Source organism: Caretta caretta, chromosome 1 (assembly GCF_965140235.1).
Source record: "Caretta caretta isolate rCarCar2 chromosome 1, rCarCar1.hap1, whole genome shotgun sequence".
NCBI classification, from domain to species: domain Eukaryota; kingdom Metazoa; phylum Chordata; order Testudines; family Cheloniidae; genus Caretta; species Caretta caretta.
This window is the reverse complement of record NC_134206.1, coordinates 101,360,543-101,388,113: the sequence shown is the minus strand read 5'-3', so window position 1 is coordinate 101,388,113 and position 27,571 is coordinate 101,360,543. Positions and strand designations below refer to the sequence as shown.

The following is a 27,571-nucleotide window of genomic DNA, read 5'->3' as shown; positions in this document are numbered from 1 at the left end:
AGGGTAGCAGTACTGCAAAGCGCCCTACAATAACCTTGTGACCCTCCCCCAACTTTTTTTGGGTCAGGACCCGTACAGTTATAACACCAGGAAATTTCAGATTTAAATAGCTGAAATTATGAAATTTACAATTTTTTAAATCCGGTGGCTGTGAAATTGACCAAAATGGACCATGAATTTGATAGGGCCCTAAAAATACATAGGGAATGTTAGGTGCCTGAGAATGGGATCCACAAAAGCCAACATGCTGAGTGGGAAGCTGCCTTAGCTAGCCCTTAAGAAATGCTGGGTCAAAGGGAGGCACTTCTCTTTGCCTGGAATGCACTGGCTTGAATGCTCTCTGGCAGTTAGGTGTCTAGGCCTATTTCTGCCACACACAAATAAACAAAAAACAGTGGTGGTGCCCCTTTTATAATCTTTAGCTCAATGGTTGGAACACACCCCAGGATGTGGGAAACAGAGGTTCAAATCCCCCCTTTGCTTGACATAAACTCATATCTTCCACCTCTCACGAGAGTGCCCTAACCACTGGACTATGGGGTATACTGGGATGGGCCTCTATCCCTCCTGTTGAATCTGTTCCACTTTGTATAAATAATTAAATAGTCATTGGAAAAGGAACTGGAATTTGGGTCTCCCAGAGCCCAGGTGAGTACTCTTAACTACCAGGCTGAGGTTTATGAAGGAATCACCACCACCTCCTCTCTTTTGTGTGAGGTCCAGTCTGTTAGGTGGCCTCTGAGAATGCCCACCTGATTGTGTCCCACAGGTGGGATCCTCAGTTGAGGATCCCACTATAAAATAGGCACTTGGCATCAGGACGTAGGCATCTGCGTATGATCACTAGCAGATTTTTAGGCACCTGGCAGACTTTATTAGTGGAAAGTTAAGTGCCTATAAATTTAGGCACCTACTTGGGGTAGCAACTGAGTGGGGTTTTTGAGGGTCTAAATTTTGCACTGCCTAAAGTGGCAGACACCTAAATGGAGGATCTGCTGCCTTGTACTATTTTGCTTTCTCTTTCTCCAGTTAATTAGCACCAATAAGTAAATGTTTGCCTGAAGGTGCTGGTGTAACATTAATAAAGGCTCATAAGTATCCTTAGATAATTGCTGTCAAATATAGAGCAAATTCTATTAAAGTTTATATCATAATCTACTTAGGGACGGGAGGGCTGTCTCAGCAATTTGTATACTTAATTGCATCAGCGTTCAGTGTAGGTTGATTATGGGAGTAAAGTCCTTTTCCACTAAGTTGTTGGGCTATGTAATCCATTTAGACAGTTGTGTATATTTTGTAAAGTGAATAATTATCTTTAATTTTGATCATTTCTCGAGTCCAAAACAGTATAATTTTTTATGTTCAGGTTATTTTATGTGCTTAATAATGTAGTTGTAAAATCTAAATCAAAATTGTACTTTGTTTCCCGTTTCTTAGGGTCCCTGCTGACCTTTGTAAAATTATGTTTTTGGTATGGATGGCCATGAGTGCTTATCTGCTCTCAGATATAGGCCACACACCCTGACTAGGATCAAAACTATCCCTCTTCATGCTATTGGTACTACTTTTCTTTTTACAATTCAATCAGTCAACAATGTTCAATCCACTCCTCCTCCCCAGGCTTGGCTGCTCCTCTGGTTCCTGGCTCACAGCTGCTCAGCCCACTCCTTAGGTCTTCTGTGCCTAGCACATTGCTTTCCTTTTTATGCCAGTGAGCTGGCAGTCACTCCCATAAGGCTTAATAGTGTTGCCAGGTGCTGCGGAGCTGGCTTCAGCACCTGCCTCTAGAACAGACCATTAAACTCTTCCTGCCCTTGTCCAATGTGAGGTGTATCCCCCCCTTTTCAGAATGTGAAACACCTATTTTGTGGGCCAGATCCAGTGCGCTTAATAAATTAATCAGACCTCTAGCAAATTAAAATTTTGCACAGTGTAAACTTTCATTCAAAACAAAAATAGTGTTTCTATCCCTACGGTTGCAAAGAAAACCATCTCATTTGTGAATGGATTAATTGCTGTCTGTCTAAATCGGTAGCTAATAGGCCTTGCTTACACTGGATAAATTTTACACATCTTGTGTCCAAACACAAGAGTTAAATGTTACAGGCATCATTTGGATGCAGCTCGCTTTAAGAAAAACTATTTATTTTATAGTCCTCATTGTTTCAGTCTCCAGTGGAGCAGAACCAGTGTAGAGGGGAATTGTAGGCATGGTGCAGATAGGGCTCCTACTACCATCGCTGTGTAGGTGACCTCTCTGGTCTGCTTTCTGCATTCCACTGCATGGGAGTTGAGTTTGCTGGAAGTTTCTTACCTATACAAGTAGTGCTGCAAACATCCAGGAGCTCAGTTGCATACTATTTTCACAGTGGTGTATTTCATCCTCAGCTTGGACCCAAAAAGATTCTATTGCCAACATGTCTTAGATGAGACTATATTACAAACTTGCTGCTACTTGGACTGATGTTAATGTGTGGCCTCTGGTATCTTGGGAAGAGGAGAGGAAGAGCAGATGTACTTGGTCCTATGCAATATTGACATGAGTGTATGACTAGGTGGGTGAGTTACTGGAAAAGATAGGCATCACCAGTAAGCAGTACTGCGAGAGTAAAAGATCAAAGACCTCATATTTTACTTGGAGCTGGTCTGAATTCTTAGGACTGGCCCTTCACCCTCAAGATCAGCTTGCTACTTATTAGCACAGAAGCATCTTGCAAGTTAATCACAAGGAATGTAAAGGAAGTGGGAACCAGCAGAGGTCCATAAACTGGGACAATTGGGGATTTGAGGAGATGAGTTAGGAGATACCAAATGCAGTGCTGGGATCCTTTGGATCTCTCACAGGGAGGGGGAAGGGGGGGGGAGACTAGGATCCTGACATAGCTGCAGAAACAATAACCAAGCCAGCTCAGCATGAGGAGGCAGTTGGAGACAAAGGGCCCACTGCAGCAGATATGAAGCCTTTTTGATATTACCAATGTTGGCTAATTTTGTAGGCTCAGGGCCTGGGGAAGAGTTTCTTGATTTTTATAAAGAGTGGATAAAGCCTTGCATAAAGGAGCAAGCATCCACCTCTTTCTACATAACTCCCCCAATCTCCATGGCATAAGAGGCAGAAACTGACCCCATTACCAGCACTCCTAGGGAAGTTTCCTTTTAAATCTAAAGCGTTTGCATCCCTCTTGAGCTCCCCTTCTGGCTGTTGATGAAATGAGCCTTACACCATTCCTTGCCAACAATTCCATCTCATGTAAGAAGCATCATGTAGGAAGCATCTCACATATCCTTTTTTTCCATTTGAGCTCTGGTGACCAGGAAAATCAAGGATAATGAGCTTTGTGTAGCACCACAAGCCTTGGTTCTCCTCTCCAGAGGACTTGTCAGTCCATCTTCCATAGTGATTGATCCTCATCAAAGATTGCATAATGGGGTTACCAGTATGCTGCCAAGATCCAGGCAAGTTCTTATTGGTGGCCTGGAAAACAGAAATTAACTTTAATTTAATGTGGCTACTCTGAGCATCTGATTTTGTTGGTCCAGAATGTAGGACCTACTGCGGTAAGGTACGTCTTCAGTTTCAGGAGTGCTGAACATGATCTCAGTGCAAAAGTTCCAGTCAAGGCCTGCTGATGGTTTCTTTCTGACAGATTCATCAAGGCCTCAGTACTTTCATGTGGCTCTGCTGGTGTTCTAGAGACTTCTTCTAGAAGAGAGAGTTTGGCATTCCATATCCACATTGCTAGAATAGTAAAAGCAGTGGTGAAACTCTGCCAGCCTCTCAAACTACCCAGCTGAAAGCTGAATTTATTTCTGAAACATTTAATAGAGCAGCCTTTTGGGCCTATGGTTCTTTGTGACAATCATCTCTGCAAGATGGTTCACTGAGAATACCTTTCAGAGTAGCAGCCGTGTTAGTCTGTATTCGCAAAAAGAAAAGGAGTACTTGTAGCACCTTAGAGACTAACCAATTTATTTGAGCATGAGCTTTCGTGAGCTACAGCTCACTTCATCAGATGTTTACCGTGGAAACTGCAGCAGACTTTATATATACACAGAGAATATGAAACAATACCTCCTCCCACCTCCCGGATTTGTGCTGGAAATGGCCCACCTGATGATCACTTTAGATAAGCTATTACCAGCAGGACAGTGGGGTGGGAGGAGGTATTGTTTCATATTCTCTGTGTATATATAAAGTCTGCTGCAGTTTCCACGGTATGCATCTGATGAAGTGAGCTGTAGCTCACGAAAGCTCATGCTCAAATAAATTGGTTAGTCTCTAAGGTGCTACAAGTACTCCTTTTCTTTTTGAGAATACCTTGTCAATCAAGAAACTATTTCTACAGTTCTTTCTTGACAAAATAGTTTTAGGAACAAGTACAGAATTCTTTCTAAAGTTGTTTCTAACTGTTAAATCAGGACATCACATTGCATCTGACGCAACCAACCTCATACTAAGGATTTAAGATGGTATCACCTGAATGCTTGCAAGAGTTGTTGAATTTTACCTGAGACAGAACAAAGTCTCTCGGGCAATCAAATGCTTTGTTCATCTTTTATGTTGGCAAGAACAAAGGCATAAAGGCATCCGAAGCAACCGTCTCTTGGTGGGGTAATCAGTTGGTGTTCAGTCTTATGGGAAGGCTGTTAAAACTTTCTTCCAGGCTAAGAGCACATTCTAGGAGAGCTGTTTCAACTTCTTGGAGAGAGAGGTGTAGAACTTTGCTGTGCAGTGACCTGGCCATTTCTCCTATCTTTTATGAAGTGCTACAAAATGGTTGTCATCTTCTCTTTTAATGCTGCATTTGAGGGCTTTTTTACCTGGTGCATTAGTTTGCACTCAAGGGATATAAATTCTACTGTACACTAGTGTGTCACATACTATCTGGCCCATGTAGACCCTGCTGGTGCACACTAAAAATTCCCTAATTTGTATTAAGGTAGTGCCATTTGAAATTGGACATTAATGTGCACTAGGGAACATTTAGTGCTTAGCAGCAGGGTCCACTTGGGTCATTTAGTGTGTCACACCAGTGTGCACTGGAATTTAGACCCCTCTAGGGTGGACTAATGCACCATGTAGACAAGCCCTGAAACTTGCAGTCTGTTGTGCTCCCTATTATCCTTTCCATTTCTCTCTCCTTCCCTTTTTTTGAGTCATACTCAAATCATCTTTACACTTACTTTGTACTAAGTGCTAATATTTCTACACGATAACTGGAAATATTCTGGGAATTGGTATGTAAATTAATGTGCTGACCTGGCTGCAAAAGCTCTGTTCTAGGTTTAAAAATGCCTGTATTCTGCCTTTACCGGGTATGGGTACTTACTTTGAACCAATGTGGGATGTGTGGCATGCTCTGCTGCATGCAAATATACATAGCAGTGTTTGTGCCTGCACTGGGCACAAAGAAGGTGTGGTACTCTGTGCAAAGTTACTTTCTCTGTTTTTCTTCAATGCTGATTTGGCTTTAAACCCCCACTACCTTTTTTCCTTCTGAAAGTGAAACAACGCCCTAGCACTTATGCCTGTAAGACAGACACATCTGTATATAAAAACTGAAGCCTGAGGTCCTGGAGTGGCAATCAGATTCTGGGCTGGTTACTCTGGCACGTTTATTTTGCAGGAGCACAAGATGGACATTTCTTTTGTTTGGTGACCTTCCCTGAAGATTGTTCAGACACTTTCGTATTCTTTCATATGCTGTTAACTTTTGGGATGAACAGAATCATATTTTGCAATATCTGAAAAAAAAAATTGCAGTGAAGTTTCTGTACATCATCAAAGTGAATGTGACAAAAACGTTGCTGATTTTTACAACAATGCTAATGAATTAGTGCTAGGAACTTTCACAACATTTTGATTCCTGACAGTCGGAGGGGACATTTTAGCTATAGTTGCTAGTTGTAAATATCTTCAAGATAGTAATGCTTAGGTTGAGGTATGCTAACATATCTAATGCTGGAGTGAAAAGGAATCTGTAAAATAGGGTGGTGCAGTGTTTCGGGTACTCCCCAGTAGTGTCCAACATGGCATTGGTTACTATAATGCTGTTGTTTGTTTTCACAAACCAGCACTTCATAGTTTGAGAGAACAACTGCTGAGAGGAGACCATAACCTCTTAATTTCAAAGGAACCACCATTTCACTGGTGCCTCTGTGGTTAATGTAAGAAAGGTGTTTTGCCATAAACTTTTCTGAGGGATTCAGCAAGGTTGGAAAGGGGTCGGCCCAAGCAGGAAGCCCTTGTCTGTGCCATAAAGAAAATAGCAAGTAACAAAATGAAAGCATCAAAGAACCAACAGGATGCAGTCCCAAGAGTCCTTTCTGGCATGTTGGTCCTTCTTGAAAGTTAGCATTGAGTGAAGAGTGACCTTAAAATTCATTTCATTCAAACAGACTGAGCTCAAGTTTAAAGTTCAAGGCATTTTGTTTTTTCACCTGTTTCCTACAGTTTTAAGAAACTTCTGAAGAATTAATGTGTAACTATATCTGGTCACTGAGCCAACACTAAGAATTCTTCTCAAGGGAAAATAATGTTACTGTATAAAGGGAGAGAAATGGATACGTTTCTTAGTTGCAAGAAAATATTTCAACAAAATAAAACCCAAATGGCTGTTACCATGATCCCTAACTTCCCTGGTGGTGCTGCTGCACTAGTGCAGTCTCCTTTTAAAACCCCTAGAAGGATCCAGTAATTGTCTGAAAAATCATGGAAAGGATGTTTTATTATGGGATTTACAGTTGGACATATTAGGCAGTGGTTTTGTCTTAGAGACAACCTTGGAATAAAGAGTCTAATTATGACAGTTCAATTTACTCTGCAATTACAGTTTGACTAAGATAACATTTAGCAATCGGTCTGGCCATCACTTTCCTATAGTGTTTGAGTAGTTAGGCAGTAAGGTGGGGGAAGCACTAAGCAGAGACTCAGTCATTAGACAGGCTTATAAGTGAATACAGTATTTAAACCTTGTTACTGCTCATGTTCAGCACCAACCCTGTTGGTTTTCTAGCATTTTTATAGCTGGCTTTTACTCGAACCCAATTACAGTTTCTAATGTCATGATCCTAAAATCCAGTTACTTCTAGTATTTAAGTCTAGTCCTGACAAAATGACTAGTGAGAGGTTGCATCAACAGTGTGACAGGCTGTCACTCATGGTTAAAAGAAATAATTTGAAGAGATGACATTCAGATTTCACTCACATTTTCCCATGTCATTAAAATGTAATGACTGTTGTATGAATATTTCATGAAAGTACTTTTGAATGGGTTTGTTTTGCCCAGGAAGCTAGTGTACGTTCTAGGGTCTGACTTTCTGTGGCCTAGGGCAGTAAAGGTAGGATGGGTCAAACTGGGTTACCTGAAGAGGTACTTTTTTTGTTTTTCACTGTTGAATATTCAGTCTCGAGTACAGCTTAGAACTATTTTTAGAGTGTGGTTTAGCAGTTCCTTGAAAGTCCTAAAATTAGATCCTGCTCTTTAGTCTCTTGCCACAAGGTGGCTAAAAATGTACTTAAATCAGACAAAAATATAACTATCAGAAATTATGCTAATAATTTGCAACTGGTGCTGTGATGCAGTGAGCAACAACTAGGGTGGGAGACTAGATTTATTGTTTATTGTGCAGAGAACTGTATAACTTGTACTTACAGGAAACTACATTCAGCAGCTATCTTCATCAAGTACACAAGTTCACCGCTCTTGTTGGACCACGTTTAATTTTTTTACAAAAGTTTGGCCAGGATTAATGATTAGTTTGAAAGTGAATTTACTGCAAAGCAGCGTAACCACTTTTTATTGTGTGTTTTAAGGAGTCACAATTTTTGAGGCAAAGCAGCTCAGGCCTTGTTACATCAGATGAGGGACAGTGATGGAAACTTCCATTTCCTAGCTGATCTTTACATCGTAAATTCCCTTTTTTAAACATCGTGTCACAAACTGGAACTTTTGACCAAAACCAAAGTGGTAAATGTTGAGGAGTGCTGGGACTGCATTAGCAATTTTAAAAATAGATGCAAATGAAATGATATTAAACATTCAAGTACACTTTGATAGAAGAAAATGTGATGCATACATTTCTCATTTAACAGTCCTCCAACTAGAAACTTTTTCAAAGAGTTGCTTCAGATGTACAGTAGGGAAAATCTTATGCTTCATTTCCATTAAACAAATATTTTTCTTACAGATGCACCATTTACTATTGGACTTTTTGTGTGCATTTTAGTTTCCCCTTTCATATTTTAACTTATTAACTCTGACAAGTAACCTCTTGGTTGTGAACAATTTAATTCACAATTCATTTTTCTCATTCAAAGTGAACACAAGTGCCCTAATCCCCTAATGGGAATTAATTGCATGTTTCAGTGCTTAACTCTGATCCTTTCTCAATCCCCACTGGGACAAGTTTCTTCCTGAAGGATCTGTGTTTGTTATTCAAAACACAAGCTGAAAGATAATGCTTTTTCTTATAAAAGGGAGCCAGAGCAGCCGAATATTAATGTTCTTTTTATTGTAAGGGAATGAGCTGTGTCCCAAAACTCATTTGATGTCATGAATGGTAAATTATACTGAACTAACTTGCAACACACAGACCAAATCAGTGTGATCTTTTCCCCTCCCAAGTGGGGGGAAAAAGTTTGTTTTTTATTTTGTTTTGGGCAAATAACATAATATTGTGGAAGTAGTCATTTTTTTCCTCACTGAAGTAATAGCATTATGCAAATGGTCAGATGGGCTGCTGGCTGTTTTAAATGACAATCCTGTAGACCAATAACGTGCCCTTTCGAATAATCCAGCTTTACCCCATCTGCCATAAATATTTGGCAGTCACTAAAATAAGAACAATTAGCAGAAAACATGTCAAGAAAACCTTTTAAAAGCAAAATTGAATTACTATTTGAGTTTAGTCTAATAAACCTCTTTCAAAAAGGAGTGTTAGGCTCACCTCTGATGGGCAGTTGGCTGCCAGACTGCTGTGTTGGGTGAAAATGAGACAGTCTCAAGGTAGCTTAGTGACCGATGGTGAAATTTGGAAGAGCATCAGACAGGTTGAAACTGCTTTTGTTTTACACACACCCCCACCCCCACCCCCACCAAATGGGGGAGGAGGAGGTAGCCCAGGAATGATGAAGCTAGTTTTTTCCGTAACACAGCCCCTTTCTCCCACACTAAGCCCTATGGACTGTTATACTCAGAAATAAAACGAAGATTCAGAAAATGTATTCACAGCTTGTGTTCAAGTGACACTCAGGAGCGGTCTAGGCAGGGTAATGTAAATTAAGGTTGACGTGCACTGGCAGAAATGGATTTGAGGATTTGGCTAGGGATTGAACAACACATTCTGTGCTTGCCTTCTATACCAGCTGAAGTCAGGCTGTTGTTTCACTTTCATGAGCACGAAATTCACCATCTCTTCCCCTCCCCCCTCAATGCTGGGTGTAAATCATAACATTTGTACTGTTCATTCAGAAAAGAAAGGACTTGTAGTGGATAAGCTTCTGAGAACATTGTCCTTAGGTACTATCATAGAATCATAGAATATCAGAGTTGGAAGGGACCTCAGGAGGTCATCTAGTCCAACCCCCTGCTCAAAGCAGGACCAATCCCCAATTAAATCCCAGTCTGTAAATTGTTTGTCATTTAATAGTTGTTACAAGCACCCCAGAGCACCTTTTTCTCTAAATGTATGAGTCTAACGTGTCCTTTGCACTTGTGACCACTGCTATCGGTGACTCAATTGTGATCTAATTTCCCTGCATTCCCCCACAAATCTGGTATTCCTATTATTTTCACTCTTTGAATTCACAAATGCTGACTCCCAAAGCTGAGGTTACAGAAGATTCTTCAGCAAATTACATGAAACAACCCCAAAGTACACTTGATGTGCCTCACTTTGGGACATTTCCTCCTGTTTCTGAGCCTATTGGCTCAGATTTACCCTTGTAAAATCCTCTCCAATCACTGGTGCTACTCATCCTCTGTTTCCTAAGGCCAGAGCTCAGGTTACTGCTACTATAAACATCTTCAAGGCTCTGTTCTTGCTTTAATGTTGGGACCAAGCTTGCAGCATCATATGGAAAAATAAGCCTTATTGTCTCCTTCTCAACTAAATGCTCTTATGCAACATAGCATGATGATGTGATGCTGTGTTCAAAGCCTTGAATTTTGCTTTTAAATGACCAATGCCACACCACTGTATTACCCTGTGTGAAAACTCGCCATGCAAACATTCATACTGAAATGTATTGCTTCTGTTCTAGGGCAGCAATGCACTTTCTTCAGTGTGAAATAAGGATTCTCAAATGTGTTGGGAGGGTAGCCACACACTTCTCCTCTGAGGTGGAAAGCACCCAAGTGGCAATGACTCACTCATTGCCATGTTAATCCCAAGAAATCAAATGCAGTTTTAAAACATGCTGCACCCAACTACCCAAATTGTAATCAATCATTAGCAGAGGAACAGACAGTTAAAAATGTGACTGCTCCTGTACAATACATGAACATAACTAAAGGATTTCCAAATTGTTTTTGGTAAAGGACATGTCAGTCGTAGTGCAGTTGTTTTGGTAACTGAAATGGCTCCCTGGGTTGCTTTTGGTGTGTCACAAAGCATCATAGCACAGTAGCATTAGCATGGCTGCAGGAAGGGTCATGGAATCATGTGAAAGAAAGAGCCAAGATATGTTCCAATTTCACTATGGTTCAAAAATACATTTGGTCAGCGTTGTGGCTGCTGTAGTGAAGGAATGGAAATTAATCCGTTTATAGGAAAGAGAATTAAAAATGAATAGACTTTTCCCAACCAGTTTTTATGCTGGACTTGAGCAAGATGGATAAATGCTGTTGCTGGAATTTATATGTGGAAGAAGAATCATGTAAGAAAATCCCCTTGCTCAGTTATATTTCCAGATCGTTTTGTGTGTGCATGTACCTTCAGTGCACACTGAATTTTCTATTCAATAGATTATTAGTAATACTTATTTTTGTGTTTGTTTCTTCTGTAGGTAGAATGGCTCGTGTTTTTGTGTATGGAACCCTTAAAAAAGGCCAGCCCAATTACCAGCACATGTTAAATGGTACCCATGGGATAGCAAAATTCCAAGGCAGGGGGCGCACCGTGGAGAAATACCCTTTGGTGATTGCAGGAAAATATAACATTCCTTTTTTGCTGAACATCCCAGGAACGGGACACCATGTTACTGGAGAGATTTATTCCGTTGATGACCAGATGCTGCAATTCCTTGATGAATTCGAAGGTTGCCCAGACATGTATCAACGTACTCCAGTGAGGCTTGAAGTAGTCGAGTGGGAAGATAAAAGCAGTGCACCTGAAGAGAGGCCAGCTGTTAACAGCATTATGGAATGCTTTGTGTACAGCACAACCACCTACCAGCCAGCGTGGATAAATCTCCCGTACTATGACAATTATGATTCCTTAGGGAATCATGGTCTTCATTATGTGCTACGTGAAAGTAGAGATTAAAAATGGAAGGTAACACAATGTATTAAGAAAATGCACTAAGCACATGTTGATCACAAACCTCTCTCAAGTAAATCTAGAATACGTTTACTGAAGCACCCAAGACCTTCTGTAACCTTTCCAACCACAAAATCATTGATTCTAACATCATTACCATAGAGATAGACTCTGATGCCAAGTCTGGCAAAATTTTACTTATTCCCTCAGACAAGATGAATAATAGTATTTTACTCACCAATCAGAAACATTGTGTTTGGGTTTTTTCTTTCTTTTGTAAAATCAAGGTAAAAGGGCAGCTGAGTTGAAGGGGTCTTCACGCTACCTGGTAACGTTTTATATCAGTTTTGTAAAACTCTAGTGCTACTGCAACAGCAGCTAATGAAATGTGGCTGATTTCAGTATATTGAAAAACCAGCTCAGGTCACTTCACGACAATCCTCGGTCAGTAAATGGCTCAAAAGAAAACAATTACAGCTATGGAAAATGCTGTAAGGAAAAAAAAGTGATAGAAAAGGTAGTAAAGAGAATTAGAAAAGCCTGAAAATAGAATGAACTTCTCACGGGGTGGTGTAACAAACTGTTCTAAATTTTGTCTATTAAAGCTAACTTGATTGTAATAATTGTTTGTAAGATCTACTGGGTTTATAAAACGTATTAGGATAAAATCTTGGGAATGTACAGGAGTTAAATTTAAAATCATGTTTTTATTTTGTCCCACTAGACCATACCAGCACTTTTGGTGCCATTACGGTCTACTGAGTAAATGTGTGCTCAGGGACTTTTTAAAAGCTGATTTTAGCTGCCCAATACATTATAGCAGATACGACTGTTTTAGCAAAGTACTTACTGATATAATAGCTCGTAAGTCTCTAGGAAATCTTTAATGCAAAAATGACAAATACATAAAAACTGAACTGAGTTTTTGTAAGCAAAAACCTTTTAATTAATTTTGTTTTTTAAAACACCCAAGGCCCTAGTAACATGGAAAAACTTTACAGGGTACTTTTAAACATGCCACTAAGATAGATAGAGCTTTTATTTCAGGCTGCCTGACACACTGAGTCCCAGTTAAGTTTTCTTCACAACTGTAAGGGCTAAACACATTTTTACTGAAACTTGGAAGAATCTCACATGGTTTCTTGCTAAATATCTCAAGCAGACAGTTTTATCACACACTGCTCTAAAACTAGGACATTGGAATGGATACACTGTTGAATATTGAATTAAGTATAGTGATACTTGACAAAGTAAAGTGGTCTGAATATAGGACAGGGAGGGGGCATGTCTATACTACAATCTTAAGTTGATCTACGTTCATAATTACTGTGGTGGCTTATGTCCACACTACTCTCTTTCTTACCCGGAGCACGTCCATCAATTGAAGAGGGGCAGTGACCCAGGGCTCTCAGCTCCCCAGTGGGAGCAGTGGGGAAGCCACCTGTGGCTTCTCACCTCTGGTGGGGGGATCCACACCCAGAGTCCAGTCAGAGGCATGCTCTTGGCAGGGAACTGAGAGTTGGGGGGCAGAAGCCAGGCTTTCTTGTCAATTTCACGGCTCTGCTGACAGGATAGGGAACAGCCAACGTAAGTAACAGTGTCAGCATTGACATGCATCACCCTAACTACACTGACATAAGCCCTATGCCTCTGGTGGAGGTGCAGTTGGAGTTATGTGAGTGTAGTAGGTACCCCATTGGCCAGAGCAAGACTGTAGTGTAGACACTGACATAAGCTGCCGTATGTTGACCTAACTAGAGCATAGGTTAGGGCTTAGTCAGGATAGGATTCAGGCCTGTCCTAATTACTCTTTCTGTGGCCTTAGACAAATAGCTAAGGGCTTGAGGTAGAAGGAACTCAGAAATCAAGGTCCTACTCTCTACCACCTGGAGTATCTCACCATGTGAGACTGGAAATCGCCCAGTAGCAAGGCTCTAACTTCACTTTCACCCTGAAATGAAAAAAACCTCTTGGATCAAACACTTCAAGCAAAGTGAGCCTTTGGGGAAAATTTCTAACTGAAAATGAAAGTCAATGGGATTTAGGTATCTAAGTCACTTAAATAATTTTGAAAATTTTACCCTTCATCTCCATTATGGAGGGGCCCCTGGCGTGCTAGATAGGAGGATGAGATCTTTCTAGTAATTGTAATGGTTAACTACTGTAGCTACTAGGAGAGAAATTAGTGGCATTCCTACCCAAAACAAACTACTACTAATCCCCTCCTAGGGGCTCACTCTTGGGTAACAGTACAATCCAGAGTAGGGCTGATGACAGAATTTGGCTTAGGGGATAAACACTTAGACTGAGAATGCAGCAACCAGGTTTGTGGGAGCTGTAGGCATAGGGTTTAATGCATTCTTGTAACTGTGGATGGGGTGGGGTGGAAAGAAACCTCTGCAAAACTACCTAAAGTGAGGATTCTGCTCCATGGCAGGTAGTCTTTAAATGCAGGACCTGTTTACTTTCAGGGTAATCTCTGCCATTCAAGAGAGCAGGGATGCTGCTAGTAAAAGGTTAGTAACCACTATCTACAGCTGTATGTTAGGATGCTGGAGAAATTAATTTTAGTCTGGAATGAAGTTTGATCTTTGTTTATACTCTGATGATTCAAAGAAGTTTCAGATTTTGTACAACTTTCTTTGCTTCTGGTTATTTGAGTAAAGTAATGCAATTCTTATGCTCTGCTTAAAGGTGTTCTTGTAAAGCTCCAGTTTAAGTTACCAGTTTGGTAACAACTTTCAGTAAACACTTTCTCACGCTTCCTTTTGCCTGCAGTAGACAGTAATCACAAATCTAGAACTAATGCTCTTTTCTTTTAAAACAAATTATTCTGCATAAAATTACCACCTCAGCTGGCCTGAGGCTCTAGAAGTAATGTGAAGGTTTTCACCAGGAATCACAGTTCTTTCAGCTTTGTAAGGACCACAGTGGATTACTGGAGACCTGCATACATTCATTTTTACCAGTTAGGAATATAGAATTGCTTCTCTTCTTTTATAGCATCAACCAACGATGGACTATGTTTAGAGCATCTGCTGCATATTTTTTTTTGTCTTGGTGGTAGTAAACTTGTTCCACATTTTCAAAATTCTTTCAGGTACAATGCATCTGAACAGAAATCAAGCACTTAGTAGTTTTTGTTTAGGGGAAATTGTTTAATTACTTTTATCAACTATTCTGTACAGTGGGGCTCATGCACATTTGAAATTGCAGATATTACAGTGGCGGACATTGAATATTATCTGCTTTAAAATACATTCAAAGAGGCTTTATTTAAGCAGAAATGTTCAATTTTTATTGATTTATATTTGATACTGAAGATCATGAGAATTACAAATCATATATGTACAATTATTTATAGAAATAAAAGTCTGACATCCATTGGTGGTCTTAATATCTGTCTACTGAATAGAGAACTTCACACTCATAAATACAACTGTGTAAAATCTGCTCCATAGGAATGTCTGTTTTACACTTTTCTCTGTATTAATACTTTCATTGTACATGGATAGAAATAGAGAGTTAATTGATGATATGAAGGAAGCATTTTTCATTCCAGTTCTACGAGCAGATCTCCTTCCCCAACAGTCTCACCAGCTTTACAGTGCACAGCTTTCACCTACAGTGTGAAGGTGAAAATAAACATGAAATCTTCCCTGAAAACATGGCTTTGTAAGTTCATTAGCTTGCGCAACCTACATTAATCCATATACCTGAATGTACAGTACATACACAGAATGACGGATTGCTGAGTTATTAAGAATATTGGAATACCTAGCGCTTTATCAGTAGATCTCCAAGCGCTTCACAATCTTACAGTGACACTGTCTGCAAGGAAGCCACACAACCTTAACTCTACCCCAGAGAGATGTCAAGAACTCAGAACATCACTGTTACCCCTTCCTAAACAAATGTCAAAAAGAAGTCAAAGAACCATAGTTGTAAAATAAATGCAATTGTATATTTAGTTTAATCATGTTCACAGTTTCCTGACTTTCTTTTTTTTACTAGTCCCACATACCCAGTATATGGGGGATTGCAGCGTATAGAGCATGTTTTATTTCAATATGTACAGCTCAACATCCTGTAGTCGCTGACGACCCTACACGGGCAAGAACATTGTGGGATTTTTTTTTAAAACAGATCTTTAATTCTAAATCAGTTTTCTTCAAACCTGCCAGACCCATACGTCTGAATCTTTTAAACAGCTACTTTTAAATTCTGAATGCAAAAAGATTCCCAAAAATTTAGTCTGAAAACACTTTACTTAATTAAAAAACGACTTGTCTGTTCTCACAGCAGTTTCAGCTAATGGGCTCCCCTAAGCTTTCTGAAATTTACTGGAGTCAGCTTGGCCAACACCTAGTTCTGACATATATAGAGTCTAGAACCTTCATCAGGCAACCAAGTTGCTCATTTTTATTCATTTTACAAACGTCCATAATAGATGCAAATTAAATAAAACCCAAGCCACTTGTTTTAGCAGTTCAGAATATAAAAACAGATTTTGGACGTGGAAGACAATTCAGAGGAAAAAAGGGATACTGAGCATCCTCCAGCTGAACACAATGAAACTGACCAGCATGAAGGAGATTCAAATGGACAAACCTAATCCAGCCCCAAGAGTACCAAAGCACACTATCTCCACAAAGGCATCAAGTTGCCTTTGCTATGGGAACCATAATTGTGAATTTTAGAATGCTTGACCATGTCATTGTTCTTTGCATTAGAATATAATTATTTTTATTTAGCAAATAGCTTTAATGAACTGACACTTTTACTATCTACAGCTCCAAATTGTTTTTATTTTCTTATTTTATTTTAAAATAGAGACTCCTGTGGGGGGGCATACAAAGAGACCACTTAGAGCTTAGACCCTACTTAAATCCTGCTTTAAAGGTTTAAGAGGGACATAAATGACATATTGGGCATGGTAGAGGCCAAATTTTACCCATATGCAGGGGGGAAGGGCATCTGGACAGAGGAATAGAACATTACTACTATCAGGAGGTGTGCAGGGACTTGGGAGGAAGCTCAGAGGCTGGCTATGGGGTTACAAAATGAATCAGTTCAAGCGAAGGCAAGGGTGGGAATTTGTAAAGGTTAAATTAAGAAGGAAGGAAAATAGGATTGAAGTAACCAGTTCAATATGAGACTAGAATAAAAACTGAGTAAATAAATGAGAATTAAGGAGAAACAAATAAGTAAAGATCAAAACTAATGGTAACAAATATTAAAAATGAAAAGTAATAAATGTAAAAGAAAAATCTGGTCTTACAGCAAAATAATTAATACCAAGAGGATAAAAGTCAAGGGACAACATTACAGTAATAGGAACGAATGAGAGAGGCGTTCACGTTGGTCTCTCGTCCTCTTGCCATATTTTGTTTACCTAGGTCCTGATCCTGCCTCAGGATCTGCTAGTATCACAGTACATGAAGTTAAACATGTATGCGTTTGCAGGTCTGAGGTCTCAGATTGTTTATTCTTTGCAGCAGGGATCTGTCCTAATTTATGTCTGTAAAGAGCTCAGAACACTTCTAGACACTCCACGTTTAACAACGTCCTCATCAAAAAATACTCAGTCCGGAACCTGTTACTTTTTTTAAAGCAATATTCTTTTCTGGGGTAAACACTATTCATCTACATTACTGATGTATTTTCCATAACTTATTCCAAGTATCAGGACAATGTGAAATGAATGTACATTTAATTAATTTAATTGCAAAAAACCCTCTGCTTTTGATTGCTCTCTGAAAATATGGAATTTGGAGAACTGGCTGCAGCTCCTCCAATCCTTCAAACCAATCTGAATTACTTAGATATTAAGGAACAAATCATTTTGAAGAACTCATTTACATTAATTTTTGCAGCCTGTAAAACCACTTCATGCTGCGTCATCTAAGTCTCATAACTATTTAATAGCTTTCCTGGTTTTAGACGTAAACGTTAAAAATTAAAGGCACCTCATTTTGAGAGATCTAGAAAACGAAAAACAATTACACTTCTAGTACTTTAACTACCACAGCCCTCCTCTCGTTTTTGTACATTCTGTCCAATATGACAAGTTACATGCAGTTTAAAAAGATGAGCCAAAGCATACCTTGCCACTTTTAGCAGCGATTAGACTGTTCTGCATTTTCATAGCTTCAATTACACAAATCTCCTGCCCTTCTGAGACCTGGTAAAATTAAAGCAGTACAAAAATGAGGATTGAAGACTTTTAAATGCACTAAACTTGCATCATCTGTCTGCAGAATAAAGTGATTAATTCCTTAGGCAAAGTTTATCAAAGTCTAAAAAATTTTTCCACAGAACAGCTGAAAACAAGCTGTCATATAGAAGTCCACAGCACAATAAGTGTGACGTGCCATGGTTACCTTTAGCTAATCAAAGTTAAAACAGAAAAGGAATCAATTACGTAGTGGGTGAAGGAGGAAGAAAAAACAAAACAAAACAAAAACAAAGTGATCCCCTCCAATCCCATAAGTGAAACCTGAACTTTCCAACAGCCATCACACTCTGACATCAATAAAGGCCACAACAAAATTTAATTGGTGGGGTTTTTGATTGAGGAGCCACTGCTGTACTTCCCTGGCTCAGATACATAGGGATACTAATCCTGACTAAGGAGCCAATAAGATTCTTGGCATTAGTTCTATGGAGCATGGACTAGAGTCTTTGACAATACTCGGTAGCAGACGAGTGCAGAGCAGGAATGCACACCTTTGCACATGTCACTATATGGACGGTTGTTGATGCCTTTGGACTGCTTAGAGGGAAACGCCACTTTTTATCCACCTGGGAGGGTTCTTGGAGGCAAAATGGCAGTTTTCACCACAGCTGACAGCTCTTATAGGGAAACTCTCAAGTTTCCTCTTTCTGCTTATTTGCACTCTGCTAACAGACATATATAAACTCAAGGTTATAAGTAACCCACTGTGTAGCTCTACTTTTGGGCTAGGAATCAGCTTCTCTCTTCAGCACCTTTGACTATGCTGACCAAAGGAAATAAGCCACTTGAGGTTTTATGCTGGTTATGCAGGTTACCCATTTACGGTGGTGGTGGTCCAAATTCATTCCTGGTGTAATCCCACAGACTACAAGGATTGTTTTGGAAACCCTGAGATGATCATCAGAGATAGCAGTCAACAGATTTACACTTTGGATGGCCCTGTGCCCTGAGTGCCAGTAGTCACGCCTTTGTGGTTTTGTTCAGTGTCTGTAAGGATGAACTTTCCTGAGACATCTGGGTAATCTTCATGAGTTTCCACTGCAACTCCTATAGTACAAGCAGTTTCAGTGCCTTTGAGCTCTGTCCTCTTTTCCTGCACTGTTCAGATGGTGGTATTTTTTGGTACACAAACATGAAGGGATGTGATTCACAGTGATGGCCTATGCCAGGGATCGGCAACCTTTGGCCCACCAGGGTAAGCCTCGTGGTGGGCTGGGTTGGTTTGTTACTGGCCGCGTCCACAGGTTCGGCTGATCGCGGCTCCCACTGTTCACAGTTCGCTGCTCAAGGCCAATGGGGGCTGCAGGAAGCGGCGCAGGCCAAGGGATGTGCTGGCTGCCGCTTCCCGCAGCCCCCATTGGCCTGGTATGGCAAACCGTGGCCAGTGGGAGCTGCGATCCGCTGAACCTGCGGATGCGGCAGGTAAACAAACCAGCCCAGCTCGTCAGGGGGCTTACCCTGGCAGGCCACATGCCAAAGGTTGCAGATCCCTGTTCTATGCAGTCTTGGGCATGTTGCTTGTCTCCGTGTATTGTAACCTGGTATCCTAGGACCAGTTAGTGAGGGTGTACTATCCAACAGAGAGGTCTGAGGGCAGCCAGCAAAGAAACCATGTATGCGAATACATTGAGTGTCTAAATGACTTTTCTTATGAAGTTATGTATTGAAGGTATGCATCTCCCCTAACTCTGTTCTGGGCTGGTGTGTCCCCTGCTGAAACATCCAGGATCCTGAGGCAAGCCAGAGATACTCATTACTGCTAGACTAAAAGAAGCTTCTGCACTATCCCTCTGTCAGACTTACCAACAGCAGTATGGGAGTTTTGGAATGAGAGCAGATAAGCTTTGCTCTAAGAACTCTGCATTCTAACCAGATATGCTGAACAATTAACATGAAACATTGCAAATACAGAAATTCCGTCATGAGAGTCAGGTAAACAGTTTATGTCATTAACACCCTGAGATTCTATGTATTTTACCAAACACTTGTTCTTTACCACCAGTTACGTCTCTATCCCATCTCTGCCTCTCTTTTGTCATTCACCGCCCCACCCCACCCCCCTGGCTATTCTATCTACAGGGCTTTTCCAGCAGCTCTCTCTCTCTTTCCTGCTCCTCATTGTTTTTATTCCCCTCCCATCCCCACTCCCTGCTCTGGACCTTCCAGCCATTTCTAGAGTTATTAGTGAACTTGTTAGGGTTGTGGAAGCTATTAACATAGACTTTAGTTTAAAAAAACAACAACAAAACTAGCTGCAAAATTGACAACTTCTTTCTGGGCGCACAAACGAGAGAAATCAAACCCAAACCCACCCACATTACAGTTTAGACACCAACCTACTAAAGAAAAAAAATTCAGAGATTTAAGACCATTCCATTACTGTACTCTTAGAAAAGTTTTGCAGTCAAGGGTCATGAACAGAGGACTGGGCTCCAGAAATTCATAAAATGCTCATCCTGGCTCTGCAACTGATTCTCAATGTGACCATGGGCAAATCACTTAGGCCACAATTTTCAAAGCTTAGTTCTCAAAGTTAGACATCTAAATCAGCAAAGTCAATGGGAGTGGTGACTACTTAAGAGCTCTGAAAAATATCTGGGCATTTAAGGGCCTAAATATGGATTTAGTGCCTAATGTCAGGCACACAAGTTATCCAAAACCCCTATGCGGTTCAGCTTCCCAGTCTGTAAAATGTATCACTTAGTCTGACGGGCAGCTCATTAATCAGTTAATGTTTATGCAGAGCCTTAAAAATGTATTTACTATCTAAATGCTAAGTAGAGTTGTCTCTGTGCACCTCAGGTACTGCAGTGCAAATGGATGGAAATGAGTGAGAATCAGTATTCTGTATTCATAGAATCATAGAATATCAGGGTTGGAAGGGACCTCAGGAGGTCATCTAGTCCAACCCCCTGCTCGAAGCAGGACCAATCCCCAACTAAATCATCCCAGCCAGGGCTTTGTCAAGCCTGACCTTAAAAATCTCTAAGGAAGGAGATTCCACCACCTCCCTAGGTAACGCATTCCAGTGCTTCACCACCCTCCTAGTGAAAAAGTTTTTCCTAATATCCAACCTAAACCTCCCTCACTGCAACTTGGGACCATTACTCCTTGTTCGGTCATCTGCTACCACTGAGAACAGTCTAGAGCCATCCTCTTTGGAACCCCCTTTCAGGTAATTGAAAGCAGCTATCAAATCCCCCCTCATTCTTCTCTTCTGCAGACTAAACAATCCCAGTTCCCTCAGCCTCTCGTCATAATGCATGTGTTCCAGTCCCCTTATCATTTTTGTTGCCCTCCGCTGGACACTTTCCAATTTTTCCACATCCTTCTTGTAGTGTGGGGTCCAAAACTGGACACAGTACTCCAGATGAGGCCTCACCAATGTCCAATAGAGGGGAACGATCACATCCCTTGATGCCCCTACTTTTACAGCCCAAAATGCCATTAGCCTTCTTGGCAACAAGGGCACACTGTTGACTCATATCCAGCTTCTCGTCCACTGTAACCCTTAAGTCCTTTTCTGCAGAACTGCTGCCTAGCTGCTCAGTCCCTGGTCTGTAGCGGTGCATGGGATTCTTCTGTCCTAAGTGCAGGACTCTGCACTTGTCTTTGTTGAACCTCATCAGATTTCTTTTGGCCCAATCCTCTAATTTGTCTACGTCCCTCTGTATCCTATCCCTACCCTCCAGCGTATCTACCACTCCTCCCAGTTTAGAGTAATCTGCAAACTTGCTGAGGGCGCAGTCCACGCCATCCTCCAGATCATATTCCTTGGCGTCTGTTCGGTGCCTCGAATTCAATGTAGTATTTTTGTGTTTGATATAGATGTGTGTTACAGGGATGATAATAAAAGAGGTGGTCTTTATAAAGAAAATAAAAAAATTCAACACACAAAAGTAACTTAGTCAACATCTAGTATTCTTATTCATTTAGAAGACCGCGCGCGCTTTTTGTAGGTACCCAAAGTTAAAATGCTGTGACAGTACTTCTGATAATGTGCAATTTGTTTAAAACTACTTGGTGAAAGCATCACTTAAGCACAGAAGTTTAATCACAGTTCTTATGTTAAATCTTTATGATTCCTTTCATTGTACAATCCTAAAATTAGGCATTTGTGTATCTCTATTTTCTTTTTCACTCTTTTGGGCTTTTTCCAATTTCTTTCGTTACATAATTGTGTGTATCCTTTAGCCTGTCCATATTATGTAGTCTGTAAATGAAGATCTTAGTGGTGTGTACAACTTCTTCCTTCCTCACTTATTTAAGGATTAATCTGGGCTCTTTAAAGTATTATGCCTTTTTTCACATGTTCAGTTTCTTCCCTATGTATGTTAAACAGTTAAATCCAATTTTGATTCACAACCATCCTTATGTTTTAAATTTATAGGGATGGGTCATTGATGACCCAAATTTGTCAAAACAAATAAATAACCCCAAAAATCTGATTAGTTTGCACTGGCTCAGATCAAGTTGTTCTGTTTGTTAAAAAGAAACAAAGTTTTTTTGTTTTGTTTTAATAGATTTATGCTATATAAAATCTACATTTAAACTGCTTGGATTAATGTGAATATGAAAATGGACAAGTCAGATTTAGTTTCTAGAATGCATTTTTAGTGTAACTCCAAATATTTCAATGTTTATTTTTTTAAATCCATTTTTATTTTTAAGCAGATCCAAAAATGAAAGGAACTGAAGAGAAGGGAACCTAATATCCAACTGCTTCTAACAATACAGATATTAAATTTTGGAATAGCAAATCACATTTTAACTCTTTCTCTGTATAATTTAAGGATTGCATGGTCTTATTTATCCAATCTTAAAGACAGATTACAGACAATAGGTAGAACTGTCTTCAGTGTTTTTCTAACCAAATAATTCAGGATGACAATTGGAAGTGGAACTTGAAAAGTAGCAACCTTGAACTATTTTCATTATGCATACAGGAGGAACATAAGGATTAATTGTACTCCCAGAGAAGGCTCTTTAAAATTCAGAGGTATAATAAGACATCTGAGAGCATTACTACTGAGAGATCTTTGTGAGTATAGTACATGTCTCTAAGACTTTTGTGAATCATTTGATAAAGACTTAATGATTGTGACAGGATGTCTTCAATGTTAGGCTTACGAAATGGTCACAAGTCCCACAAGTCTTTTTGATAAACCCAATCAGCACTGATGTATTTCTCCACTCTATGTCTAATTGGTGTAAAGTTTGTAGATCTGAATCTTGTATCTTTCATCCAGCTTTCTGCATCCTCTCCTTTGACACAGGGTCAAGGTTCACATTCGCATCCGATTATCAAAGTGGCACTCATTAAGCAGCAGCTTGCCTTGCACCAAAATGAGTTAGCTTGAAGGAAAACTCAGCCCATTTACTCAGCAGATTTTAGCATTTTAAGGAGGCCTGAATGTCACACAGCATTGCTACATTTTGAAGAGTTTCAGACATCTCCAGCTGATGATTAATTGTAAGTGATGGGAAATAAAATCCAGTAAAGCCAGCTGCTTGCCATGGTCGGCAAAATTACTATAATGGATATAGGCTGCCAATTTTCCAGTTTTACTGGCAAGTCTTCCAAGTGTAATTAAGGGAAGTTATAAATGATATGGAAATCTATCAAGTCCCATTTATTTTCAGAGGACTCTTTCCCCCAGAGACTTTTATCTTCAAGCTTATAGTTTGCTTTGTTGTGCTAATGATTTAAACCACTTCTTATTTCTGATTAAAGCCCCCAATATCCTTCATAAGAAGTTAGATCCACTTCTTTCACAAAGATTTAAAGAAACAGAACCCTTTTTGAGTTGTGTTTGTGAAATACAATCAGCTCTTGTTTCCTCTGTGCTGCATCTTAGGTATCTACCTACTTTTTGGATTTCAACCCATGAATAACCTTGAGGAGACAGCGAAGATTTTGGGGGGAGAATTGCCTTTTTTGGATTTCTCTATTTAAAAAAATTAAGATTGTAGCAACTACCTTGCATGCTAGGCATTTAGCAGAAGGTGGTTTTCCTCACTAATGTTGTTTGATTTGGAATAAAAGCATGAAAATGATGTGCAAAGGCCTAAAATTGGAGATGTAAAGGATGACTGCACAGTATTCCATTTCTCAATTTCATCCTTCAGAACCACAAAATGGGGGTGATACAGTTACTGGATGAGATTTACAGTAACAGCTGTGGTCTTCCCACACAAGGGAGGACCTTCTAATGGGCTAAGGTCTGTTTTGAACAGACGGGGAGTAACAAAACAAGGTTCCCTATTAAGGGTGTGCCGTAATATTTCTGATAAAGAAAACGAGAATAGCCAGATTGCTTTTAAAAGACCCAAATCCCCTTCTGCTGCTAAAAAATAGAATTATTTTAGAAAGTGCTAACTGCTAAATAAATAAAAGACTAAAGGGATGTAAAGGCAGGAGAATTTTTTTTTTAAATCTACTCTCTAGTAACTGTAAAGAATGCATAGGAACCAGTGCCAGTGGCATATGGCTTTCTACTGTGCTAAACCTTCATACAAAAGACAGGTTCATCAGTCATTGGTGTATCTGGATAAAAAATTAGCTTCTGATGGATGGTATTTAGAGCTTACCTGCTGCTAGTACATTACCAGAGAAACACAGGTTTTGAAACCCACATGACATTAGAAACTGCCGACCATTAATACAACACGTGCAAGCACACAATGTATGCCAGGTTATACAAAATAATAAATAAGCTATTTAAACCCTCTGCCTAAAATTGGGCCCGCTGCAAGGAACCCTGGGTCAGTCCTACACAGGCCAATTAATGCACAGCATCTGCTGTATAGAAGCAGTGCATGAAGCATTTCCGAATGATTTCAGCAATTAAAAGAAAACTGTTTCCTGCCTGTTCTGACAGCAACTGTGTTCAATGCAACAGTGAGCACCAAATCATTGTGTGCAGCTGAAAAAATTAAGTCTTTTTTTTTTATTTTTGTTTTTTGTTTTTTTGAGAAGGGGGTGGGTGGGATGAAGATTTCTTATGGAACAGGATAGTTCTTTTGTTGTCCTACATTCTGTGTTTTTCTGCCAAATTAGACAGAAGGCTCTGAGGGCTTACAGGGCCCTCTACAGTATCACCTTCTGGTGCACTGTGGCTCCCTAAAAAGATGGATCAATATCAACCCTGCTGATTTGTCTACAAAAGTGAAAATCCTTCAATTACATTTTTAATACCATTGTATTTAGAACACAGGTGTTTGAATGCAACACATTTTTAAGGCTTTTAGATCTGAAGAAAAACCCAGTAACATCCACAAGCAAAAAGCATCTCTGATTTGATTAAAAGCGCAGTTAGAATCCGATTTTAATCCTGTCTCCTTTCTGAGTCTGAGAGAGAGAGGGAGGCTGGTAAATATCGCTCAATATTCCCATAATTTCCAGATATCCCCACATATTTATGTATACTGAGAATGGACAATGGGAGACTATGCAATAATAAAAACAACAATCAAGCAACCTTGAACATACAAAACATTACATATACTCTTTCAAAATTAATACAAACACATGCAACTTGTAATCGTTATGGTTGCAAGAACATTATATAGTACATTAAAGCCGTGTTGCTTTTGTGCACTGAGGTATGTAGACAGTGCTTGAAAATAATGCTCAGTGGTTACTTTTCTTAATTTTTTATTTATTTATTTATTTATTAAACTTAGTCCATTTTGGTATCATTGCCCTCCCATGATGTTCTTTCTCTATGACTTCTTGGCATTCTGGCAGCAAGCACCTTAGTAGAAAACAAATCAGGAGGAATTGGATGAGCAGCAATTGAAATTCCTTGACGTTGTCCAAATGTGTGTAAAATAATTAGTACAGGTTTTCCCTTTCTTCCAAATTAACCTGGAAACAGAAGCTATAGAGCTGAAAATATAATTAACAGCAATTAACAGTGCTTGACAGATGATTATTCAACTTTTTATGCCACACTCCTTTAATGAATGAATGTAGGTATAGCACATCGCAGATTCTCTGACCTCTAATTGACCAAAGGTCAGCGACGTCCTCCTGACAGCAATGAGCACTGGTCATTGCACACCCCCTTATCCAAAACACTAGTTTTCCCAATGGTTTCAGAAATTTCCAAAACTTTTTTGGGGAAGCTGATGTGCTACATATGTGTATTGGTGGTAGCAGTTACCACCAAATACTACACACATACATGGTCTTGACAGCCTATGACAAAGGCTAGTTTCTGTTTTAGACACAAATATTTTGATTTATGAGTGATCTTTTAAAAGTTCTTATGAATTTGGTAAAACATCCACCATTTTTTTTTTGAGAGGCATCTACACATTTTTCTCTACTAAGGCCTTCTAATTATTTATGAATTGTTTCTTATTATTACAATAGTATTTCACCTTTAATAAAATCCCACCCCCAAACAATCTTCAATTTCTGTGTTTACATAAAGAAATAAGTAAAATTATTAAAGTCAACTGTATATAGAGGAATGCAATCTTAGACCAATATAAATGTTACACTTTTAACAAGGAATACATTTTGAAAATAATGGACACTTATTAGCATAAATCACAATAGAAAAATCAGTTAATCTAACTATTGCCTTCAACCTTGTGGTATCAGAATGGTGGGAAAATTGGAATCTTTTTGCTATTTGAACGTTACAGTTTTTCTGAAATTGTAAAAATGGTTTCAGTTTCAGTTTACTGATAATTTTCCTTACAATAAGACACAAAAATTATAATGAAATGTATATGTTTGTAATTAATTAATGTACAAACATATAACAAAAAGCATAAAAGGGCAAGTCAGAATCCTGATCATGTTTAATCAAGTTCATAGGTGCATATTTCTGTAAAATATAGGTAACATCCACACTGGGAACACTGCACACACACAAAAAGGAAAAACTGAACAGAAAGGAATAATTGTACTCACAAATTATTGGTTTATTCACAACTGGAGTGGAGAATGTGTATGGTTTGTGAAATATTCTGGTATATTAAATAACGTCATAGATTTCTATGTAAAAGGTATAAATTAAATTACTAACCCTATTCCTTCTGTTTTCCATTTTGATTATTCCCCCCCAACTGGAATAAGAATTATTATGGGCATAAAGTAAAAAAGACAAATCTACTTTATTTAGATTTTTGGGACTGAATTGCGAATAAGGTTTGAAACTACAAATGAAGTGGTGAAAAGCAACAGGTAACATATAAAAGCCCATTTTCTTAGTTTACAAGAATTTACAATGTAATGAGGACTGTATGTGTTTGGGTGGCAGAACTGTGGAGGTTTTGTTTTTTCACTCTAAATATTTTAAAGTTAAAAACTCTGTCTGGACGTGTTTGTAATCCACGCAAGCCTTTTTCTAGACTTTACTGCCAGAGGATTTGAATTCAATTTACAATAAAATCTCCCAATTAGTTTCTAGTTTAGCAGCATTAAGTAGTTTTGCAAACTGAATTTACCCAACACATCTCACTTCAGCAGTTTTAAACAATCTTCAGGATTTTAATCTTAATTCTGAAATTACTCAAATCAGTTAAATTCCATAATATATTAATATTTAGTGGAAAAAACTGTCTTGTGCATTCTCAGTAGAGAGACATCTGCTAGTCAAACAAAAGTTTTAAATTGCAAATTACAGCTTCACTTTGAAAGTCATGGTAGTTTTGTTAAATGAGAAATGCCCATTACAAAAAGTAATTTGACATGATAATATTCCCAAATCATGATAGTCTTACATTTATTGAAAAAAAATCTTGAAAATTGAGATAACAATCCTTAATTACAGAGAAACCTCTGGCAGTGTTCTTATGGCTGTAATAATATACAAACAAATTAAATAAAAAACA

The 27,571-nt window shown here is 39.2% G+C and overlaps 2 protein-coding genes across 8 annotated transcripts in view; one reads left to right on the top strand and one right to left on the bottom strand.

Annotated features, from left to right (window-relative positions):
• GGACT (gamma-glutamylamine cyclotransferase) overlaps positions 1–15,462 on the top strand; it is a 38,698-nt gene extending 23,236 nt beyond the window's left edge. For all 3 annotated transcript variants that reach the window (XM_048854342.2, XM_075129635.1, XM_048854352.2), the window contains exon 2: positions 11,009–15,462. In XM_048854342.2, coding sequence (XP_048710299.1) covers positions 11,014–11,487 — 474 coding nt within the window. In that variant the 5' untranslated portion in view covers positions 11,009–11,013 and the 3' untranslated portion in view covers positions 11,488–15,462. The remainder of the gene's footprint in view (positions 1–11,008) is intronic.
• The window catches only part of PCCA (propionyl-CoA carboxylase subunit alpha), a 435,625-nt gene continuing 422,672 nt past the window's right edge, over positions 14,619–27,571 (bottom strand). For 4 of the 5 annotated variants that reach the window (XM_048854281.2, XM_048854288.2, XM_048854316.2 and 1 more), the window contains 2 exons: positions 17,588–17,665; positions 14,619–15,103 (listed from right to left, as the gene is read on the bottom strand). In XM_048854281.2, coding sequence (XP_048710238.1) covers positions 15,035–15,103; positions 17,588–17,665 — 147 coding nt within the window. In that variant the 3' untranslated portion in view covers positions 14,619–15,034. Of the gene's footprint in view, positions 15,104–17,587; positions 17,666–25,424; positions 25,611–27,571 lie in introns of those variants that run through there. The other variant, XM_048854307.2, reaches the window with a different exon arrangement.